Source organism: Lipotes vexillifer, unplaced genomic scaffold (genome assembly GCF_000442215.2).
Source record: "Lipotes vexillifer unplaced genomic scaffold, Lipotes_vexillifer_v1.1 scaffold708, whole genome shotgun sequence".
NCBI lineage: Eukaryota > Metazoa > Chordata > Mammalia > Artiodactyla > Lipotidae > Lipotes > Lipotes vexillifer.
Window position 1 is genome coordinate 136,040 of NW_006781346.1, and position 9,179 is coordinate 145,218.

Below are 9,179 nucleotides of genomic sequence, written 5' to 3' on the forward strand. Positions count from 1 at the left end.
CCCGCCCCGCCCCTCCCCGGCTCGCCTCGCCCCGCCTCGCCCCGCCCCGCTCCGCTCGGCGGGACCCCCGGCGCGCCTTGGGCGCTCCCGCGCTGGACTCCGGGAGAGGGCTGGAGGGGCAGGGGCTGCGGCACCGTGCCGGAGACGTGCCACTGAAAACGTATCCGCACGCTTGAAGGGCACGTTCAGGGGCTGGGGCTGACGGTGTCTCGGCGTCTGCGTTGGCTCGGGAGACAGGGTTGGTGGCACCCGGGGTGTGTCCCGGACTGAGACCTCTGCGTTCCGGTCTTGTTTAGGGTGGGTAAAGCGCGGGACTATAGGGTGGAAGACTGATTGTGCCACTGCTTATCGGTGCCGTCTTAAACTACTGTAATCTCCGGGCGCCTCGGTTTGCACATCTGTAGCATAGGGATAATAGTGCCTCCCTTATCGGACTGGCGAGAGCTACGGACAACGCACATAGAACGCTTAGCACAAAACCAGGCATAGTAATGTATGGTCGTTATTATTGCTACAATGATTTTGTCTTGTCAAAATTTTTTTTTTCTTTTCGCGAGTGAGGGTGAATGCGTCCCGGGGTCTGGCGTTGGGAGTGTCTCAGGCTGAGACTGAGGTTCAAACTATGGTGTCAAGCATGTAACATCAGGGATTAGGTTTCAGAAATTATGGATTAGAGATGAAATGCCCCGAAGTCGAGAACTGCGGCAGGCTTGGGTCATCCAACCCAGGCGGGGTAGGTGTCAGTGTCCCGGACGACACCGGGCTCGGGGCCTAGATTTGGAGCGGGCGAGGTCACTCCCATGGTGACCTTGAGAGTATCAGCCGCGAGGATGGGGCAGCGTACGTTCTGGGCACTGGGCGCAGGTAGATGTTGAGAAGAGGGAGCCCTTCCCGCGGGGCTCCTCTACTCCGGGCAATCCACATCCCAGCGCCCGGGGTGGCCCCTGCCTGCCTGCACCTCTCTCTGCTTGCCGGGGCCAGACGGCCCTCCCCGGAGTTCGGGCGAAATCCACATCCGATAATCTGATTTGACGGCCACCCGCCGGCCCCTTGTGATCTGGGGGTGGGGGGCTCCTAGCTCCCTGGCCAGCCGCGTCTGGGGTCAGACGGCCAGTGACCCTCTCCGGAAGGGTCATCTGGGGACTAGTCAGACTAGGGACGCACAGGAGGAGGAGCAATTTGAAAATTACTGGAGTGCTCTGCCCTGCCAGAAAGTTGGGGTTGCGGGGTAGGTGGATGAGCAAAGAGTGGGAGGCGCACTTTTCCAATTCACTCCCTCCTTCCAGAGAGTTCCGGAAGGTTTGTGGTGATTTGACAGTCTGGGAGTCTGGGAAACTGGGTCTGGTCCCTCAAACCCTGCTTCCCAATTCCCCATGTGTCCCTGGCACATCAGCTGACTTTTCTAGTCTCCTCCCCGTTTGTAAAAATTAAGTGCCTGGCTTTCTTTCTACCTCATTTGTGTGAGTGTGGTACCTTTCCATCTCGGGTTTATTTGCAAGCTGCACAGGATAAGGGGAAATGGGTGTTGGAATCTAACCAAATCAGTTGTGCATCCGTGTCTGTGTCTTTCACTGTTTAACCATCTTCACCTTGGACCTTAGTTTCTCCATCTGCAAAATGGTGATAAAGGTGGGGAGGATTTAAGGAGACATATAAAACACTTGGCATGAGGGAAGCAGTTAATGGTAATCACCCTCATAATTTATAATAATGTAGGGTGGGAACTCGGTGTCATACTCACCCTCTTTTTCTACAGAGTCCCTGACTCAACACCCTGTTTGAGGGGAAAGGAACCCAAGATCATGAGCCCTTCCTTCTTTAGAATTGGAAGTGGGTCGAGATTTCGCTGGGGCCCGTGTGGCCAAGTCTGCATTCAGTCTGTGGATGGGTTTCAGGGTGTCCATGAACCCCTTTCTTATAACCAGCCCCAAATCACATTTATTGTGTTAGTAGGAAATGCAGTTTTTCTGGGGAGAGCATTCTTGGCTTTTATCAGGCATTGGTGACCCTCAAAGATTAGACCTCTCCATTATTCTGAGATGAACTAGAGCCAGATCTAAGAAAACCTTTTAGCACTGTGTCCTGGGGAGCCCTTGGCTGCAGGTAGGGTAGTGGGGTCTCAGACTCTTCCAGCAGGAAGGAGTAACCTCCTCCCTGCCCCTGTATCCACACTGCCATCCCAGCAGCAGATGACTTTGTTCCCCTGTCCAGGTCCCTCACTGCCTGGACATCTTCATTTCTAACTTGGACTTGGGTAATAATAAGGAGGCAGTTGATGATGGCTGTTTATTGCACTTTGGTGGTTGTGCTGGGCAAAGCACTTTACACACATTATCTCAGTAAATCTCAACACCCCTGTGAGGTGGATACTGTTACCACCTCCCTTTTACCCAGAGGGAAACTGAGGCCCAGAGAAAGCTGGCTGCCCAGTGTGGCAGCAAGTGGCAGAACTTGATCCGTCACGGGAGACACCGGGTCCCTCCTCTGAAACGCTGAGCTGGAATGCCTCTAAAAAGCCATTTGTGGATACTTGAGATAGTGTGTTTTAAGTCCTGGTGTAGGCGGAGCTGTAGAGTTGCTACATGTCACGGGGTGGTGCTGCGAAGGGCAGTGGGTGGTGTCAGCCTTCTCCCCACACCTCGGGGGAGTTGCTAGTCAGGGGCCGGTTATTGCCTCCTGCAGGTGCTAATGAGAAGGGAAGTGGAAATTAAGTGAAAAAGAACATCTAGGCATGGGCTGGGAGAAGCTTCAGGATGCTGAAGCTGGGAATTACACCCTTCTAATGCAGGCTGGACTTCCCAGAGAAATCCACTGACTATCCGACCAAAGATGTTCTATGAGACAAAGAACCAAAAAAACAAAACTCTTATGTGGTCTGCCCAGAGTGGACCTAAGTCAGAGATCACTACCTTCGGGACTGATTCACCAAAGGGTTACTGTTTTTATTTCTAATGAATAACCTATGCCTTTTATTTAGCAATAGACCTTGAAACATCTTCATTTCCCTGGGTCCTCATGACAGTGCAGGGAAGGGTAGGGCATTACTATTCCCACTGCAAAGATGAAAAGGCTTGAAAAAAGTTAAAGATCACTTTTAGCTGACCTGAAAAATCCACCAATATGTGCTATTCCCAGACATCAGACCACATTAGTCCAGAACTAAAATAAATAGAATGTGCTTCCCCATTCCTTTTCATTCAGGATGGGTTTAATTGTCTTGGGTGTGTGCTTGCTGTGTCTGCCCTGGTGTGTGGATGACCTGCAGTGGGAAAGGGTGAGCGCCCTGCAGGTAGGTAGGAGAGATCACTGGGTGGAAAAGTGCAAGGTCAGTGCACAGTCAAGCTTAGAACGTCTTTAGAAACCTATTTGTAAGGTTGCCAAGAACTCTTGAAGTATCTGCCTCTGTCTTTAGGAATTGGTGGGGGAAAGGGTGACCAGTCTTTGGCTTCCATTGCCTATGCCTCCCTGGGAGCTCCAACCGTTATGATCTGTGAATCGACCTCATTGTGCTGTAAAACAGGCCACCCTTTCCAATGAGAAGACAAAGCCTGGCAAGCGGGCCACAGGGTGGGTGGAAGTCCAGAATTTCTGTCAGAAAGCTCAGGGCTTGTCCTTAGATTGCGTGTGTGAGGGGAGAAGGGAGAAGGAGACGAACTCATCCAATTTTTACCAATTGTTCTCTGGAGTGTCTTGAGGGGGAGCAGCAGAACAGTGATTTGGAGGTTGGGCTTTGCAGTTGGGCTTATTCTTGGCTTTGCGACCTTCCAAGAATGACACCTCACGGAGGTAATTTAACCTCTCTGAGCCTCAATTTTCCTCATCTCTAAAATGGGTTCAATAACATGCCCAGCTCATAGGGTTAGGGTGACGATTCATATAAGGTAAGGGCTCAGTCATGAGCTATGGTGGTTGTTACACCAATTGAGGCTGCAGGAGGCCCCCACTCACCTGCTTCCTTCTGTTTTTTTCTCACCCAGATGTGGAGGTGGATGGGCAGAACTGGACCTTCGCTTTTGACTTCTCCTTCCTGGGCCAAGAAGAGGATCTGGCATGGGCCGAGCTCCGGCTGCAGCTGTCCAGCCCTGTGGCCCTTACTCCTGATGTCCCACTCTCAATTGAGATTTTCCACCAGCCAAAGCTGAATGAGGATAAGGACCCACCCAACTGCCCAGAACGTCTTCGAATGGACCTCTTCACTGTCACTCTGTCCCAGGTTACCTTTTCCTTGGGCAGCATGGTCCTAGAGGTGACCAGGCCACTCTCCAAGTGGCTGAAGCACCCTGGGGAGCTGAGGGAGCAGATGTCCAGTTTGGCTGGAGAGTGCTGGCGGCGGCCCCCCACACCACCTGTCACCAATGTGCTCCTCATGCTCTATTCCAACCTCTCCCCAGAGCGGAAGAGGCTGGGTGGCTCCACCCTATTGTGGGAAGCTGAGAGCTCCTGGCGGGTCCAGGAGGGACAGCTCTCCCGGGAGAGGGCCAGGAGGCACCGTCGATATCACTTGCAGGACAGAAACCAACTGTGTCGGAAGGTCAAGTTCCAGGTGGACTTCAACCTGATCGGATGGGGCTCCTGGATCATCTACCCCAAGCAGTACAATGCCTATCGCTGTGAGGGCGAGTGTCCTAACCCCGTGGGGGAAGAGTTCCATCCAACCAACCACGCATACATCCAGGTGTGATGCCAAGGCCTGGGGAGGGGAGGTGGTAAGCTGTGGGGGAGAATTGTCCTTACTACCAGATCAGGACACTGGCTTTGCTGTTAGGTTACTGTGTTCATTCATGCACAGTTATTCGAGCACCTACAATGTGCCAGGTTCTGTGACAGGTTTTGAGGATATAGAGAGGACCAATGATAACATCCTCAGAGAGCCTACATGGAGTCATGCCTTGTCGGGTGACCCTGAACACACTGCTTTCCTGGGACTTTTTCCTTCTGTCATAAAATTAGGGGTGGAAAAAAATAAAATAAATTTAAAAAATTAGGGGTGGAGCGTGTAGACTGGAGGGTCTCAGTTCCTCCCACTGCCCTGACATTCTAGGAAAGGAAGCTCAGAATTTGGAGCTTGGGAATAGACAGGCCTGGGTTTGAATCCTACTCATTAGCTATGTGATATTGATCAAGTTGCTTACTCTCTGAGCCTCAGTCTCCTCACCTGTAAAATGGGGATAGCAATGCCATACTTCTAGGGTTACATGAGATGATATGCATACCACATATGTAGTATCAATAGTTAGCAGGTAACAGGTATAATGCTGTCTTACCATTACTGGAAGTCTGTAACTCATTGATGCAATGGGGGCCGCGTTTATGAGGCCAAGGTAGAGATATTACTGTTCCAGCCGCTGTACTTCTTCTGCCTAAAAACAGGAGCTGGACACCCATTTTGCAGCAGTAATAAAGCCAGAGGCTACCACCAGGTGCCACTAATCAGCCTATGGTCTAGAAGGTGGTGGAGGGAGAGAAATGGAAGGAAAATGAGGTGGAGAAAGCAGAGAAGAGAGCTTATATATGGTGGTCCTGACCTGCTCTCAAAGGTCACACGGGATCAAAGTGTTTTTATTTTCACTCTATGAGGCCTAGACTGAGAATCTCTTGGACCTGTAGTACATCCTCCATGCTAAGCCTCAGGCAGGGTCCAGAGGCTCTGGGGAGAATGTGAGCTGAGCTCGTGAGAGGGAGGCAGTGGTGGGGGCTGGTATTCTAGAGGACCTGTCCTGGGCACAGGCCCTCCTGAGTCTCTCCCAGGCCCCACTTCTGTCCACCAGCCTACCTGCAGCATGATCAGAGGGAACCAGAGACCCAGATAGTCCCAGTCACCAAATCTAACACTGACCCGAAAAGCCACCACTGGACCACAGGGACAGGGCCCAGTTCCAGAATGCCAAGGGCTTGTTACCTTTTCTCCCGTTGACTCTGTTTGCCCTTCTCTGGGCAACAAAGCAAATCCCACAAGAATTTCCACATGACTCTCTTCTTCATATTTCTGGAACTAAACCAGGAGTTTCTTGGAAGATTTTTAAAGTTGGTATTCACTCTAGACTAGAACAATAGGAGAACATATGTTACCTACTGCTCTACCCAGATACAACTTTTAGAATCTTCTGTTTAAACGCTGTTTAAAAAAAGTTATTTTAGTGCTTCCCTGGTGGCGCAGTGGTTGAGAGTCCGCCTGCCGATACAGTGGACACGGGTTCGGGCCCTGGTCTGGGAAGATCCCACATGCCGTGGAGCGGCTAGGCCCGTGAGCCATGGCCGCTGAGCCTGCGCGTCCGGAGCCTGTGCTCCGCAGCGGGAAAGGCCACAACAGTGAGAGGCCCACGTACCTTTAGATATTAGAGTTGATGATGTATTGGCATTCTGATTCCTTTATGAAAAGAATTTTCTATTTTTGCCCCCAGAAACTGATTTTAACTCTAACTTTTTCACCCTTTACCCAGAAATGACACCATTCTGACCTCACCACTGGGATGTGAATTGACCCCCCTGTCCTCCCTTTCAGAGTCTGCTGAAACGGTACCAACCCCACCGAGTCCCTTCCACCTGCTGTGCCCCAGTGAAGACCAAGCCCTTGAGTATGCTGTATGTGGACAATGGCCGAGTCCTTCTAGACCATCATAAAGACATGATTGTGGAAGAATGTGGGTGCCTTTGAGGAGCTCCTGCAGGTGTGTTGGATTTGCCTGTACCCTGGAAGGTTGGGAAGCTCCTAGAAGACAAGATAACCATCTAATCCAATGAGGAGAAACAAAGAGGGGGAAAAGTCCCTCTGTCCACCAGACCTAAGGAGGAAGAAGGGCTGCCACCCTGTCCTTGAAGGCTCTGTGGGGTCTGGTTGAGCACAGAGAGGGAGGAGGAAGCCTGTGAAGCAGGCTTGCTGGGTTTTCTCTTTGCTGAACAGACAGTAGCATGTGAAAGCACTAGTGCAAGAGTCCTCTAGCTGACTTTTTTCAACCCATGATCCCGCGGAAATTGTATGCAAGAGCTGGAGCATATGTGCATTTATTTTTGAGGTGGGACAAGGTTGTATTTAACTTTTGTGTATTCTCAAAAGTGGCCTTTGACATACACCCACCCACACCCTTGCCGCCTGAAGATTAAGTATCGCTATGTAAAATGAAAAAGTCTATTGGCTTTGGTTGCCTCAGGCTGGGTCAGGGAGCCCCTGCAGAGTGGATCTCTGCTAATGAGTTGTACATACAATAAAGCCATTGTATAGCTCTCCTAGGCCAGCTGGTGCCTTTGAAGGGTGAGGCAGGAACTCGTCCAAGAGAGCTGGCCACGTTGGACTACAGAAGCTGGAGCCCTAGGGCGTCCCCAAGTCAGTTTGCTTTGGCGTGCACAATCCATCCAAGTCGACTAAAGCTCTCTCGACATCAGTCTGTCAATGCGTGCTATTAATGAGGCCCCTTGGGCTTCCTATCCATAGCGTGAAGACACTGCCCTGGGTGGCAGACTTGCGTTATGGTCGCATCTCAGCCACTGAGAAGCTATGTGACCTCCGGTGAGTAATTCACTGCTCAACCTCATCTTGTGAAATTAAAGCAGGCGGATCCTAGTGCATTTCTGTGATTCTTCTTTTCTCTCGCCAGCTGACCTCATTGAGCACTGCCAAAACAGGGGCTATTATTTTTTTTGTTTGGCAAGGCAAGGGGACCATTTTATTGGGAATGTCAGTCCACAGTAAACTTACCCTGCTTTCCTAAGAAGCCCATAAACTAATGCTCCAACCTTAGGAAAAATGATTCCAATCTTGTGGGAATACTTGTTTAGAGGGGACTCAAACTTGACTTGGTTGAGTCAAGGTAGTAATTGTGGCCCACGAAGGGGTTGGCTAGGCTAGAGCCAGGCCTGGGCCTGAGAAACCTCAATGCCCTCCCTGATTCAGCAACAAAACTGATCCAGTTGCTCATTCCCTGGAGCGGAAATAACCTGCCCTCCCCACAATTCAGAATCACAATAGGATTCTGCATTTGACTCTGCTTAGAAAACAGTAGAGCTGGGGAGACCTTGTGAGGTCAATTTTTGTACCATCCCCCTTCCTAAATGAGACCCCAGTGAGGCCTAGTGGCCTGATGCTACAGCTAGGAGTGGCAGGGCCAAGTAGAGCATCCTCTGTACTAAATGGGTGCCCAACTGTTCTTCTATGGCTGGGGCCAGGAAATCGAAAGGTCAAGCTATTTGTGGCTATAGCTTGTGGGAGTGTTTACAGTTAGCAGCTCTACCAACTCACAGAACAAACCCCACTGATGACAGGACACCACCTCATATCAAGCAGAGGACGCAGGCACAAAGGAGTGAAAGGACGTTTTGCTGACCCCTGCTAAAAGCTCACTGTGCAGTGTGTCAGCGGCAGGGGCCTTCTGCTGCCTGTCCAGAGGTATTTGGGGCTGAGCCTACAACACAGCTCCGTGCTCTGGAACCTACCTACTAGTGCAGGCTTTGTTAAGTCTGAGGAAATGCTGCCTATGGGAACTGAGTCCTGCCCTACCCTGAGGGCCAGGAAGGGGCTTTCAGTCAGAGGTATTTTAACTTGCTCTGAAGGCAAAGGTCTCCTTCCTGTAGCAGTGCCAAGTCAGTAGCTGATTGGGGGAAATCGGATGCATTACTCTCCTTGGCTGGGGAAGTGGGCGGGCCTGGTACAGGGAGGAGTAGAGAAAAGATAAAAGCAGAAACTGGGAAGCCGCTGTGACTCTCACACAGCAACACAGTCGGGTTAATCTCCGTCATGTAGTCTCCCCTTTTACTAGCAGTAAAAGCCTTAACCCTCTATCCTAAATTGCCTTTCAAGTTGATACCCTATTTGCCTTTGGGGCAAAGTAAAGGATATGTGAAATGGCTTTCAGGATTATCTTCCCTTGAAGAGATTATTTCACCCTTCCAGGGGTCACACAAGCCTGCTCCACTCCCAAACTTGCATTCTGGGGAAGGGCAGACCCAGCTGACCCACCTCTACTGGTCACACCAACTGAGCTGTAACTGAGCTCTTGACATACCAGCCACTGGGCTAAGTGCTTGCCATGATCCCACCTGAGCCCAGTCACCCAGGTAAGACCTACTTCTTAACTTAACCCTATTTTAGAGAAGGACACCAAAGGTTACAGAGACTGGGAATCCTGTCGGAGAGAATGTGGCTGCTACTAAGTGGTACAGAAGGAATTCAAGCCTATCTCACTCCA

At 50.9% G+C, this 9,179-nt stretch overlaps 1 protein-coding gene across 1 annotated transcript in view; it reads left to right on the top strand.

Annotated features, from left to right (window-relative positions):
• The window catches only part of NODAL (nodal growth differentiation factor), a 7,054-nt gene extending 399 nt beyond the window's left edge, over positions 1-6,655 (top strand). The window contains exons 2-3 of the mRNA XM_007454558.1: positions 3,978-4,675; positions 6,503-6,655. Coding sequence (XP_007454620.1) covers positions 3,978-4,675; positions 6,503-6,655 — 851 coding nt within the window. The remainder of the gene's footprint in view (positions 1-3,977; positions 4,676-6,502) is intronic.
• The last annotated feature ends 2,524 nt before the right edge of the window (positions 6,656-9,179 follow it).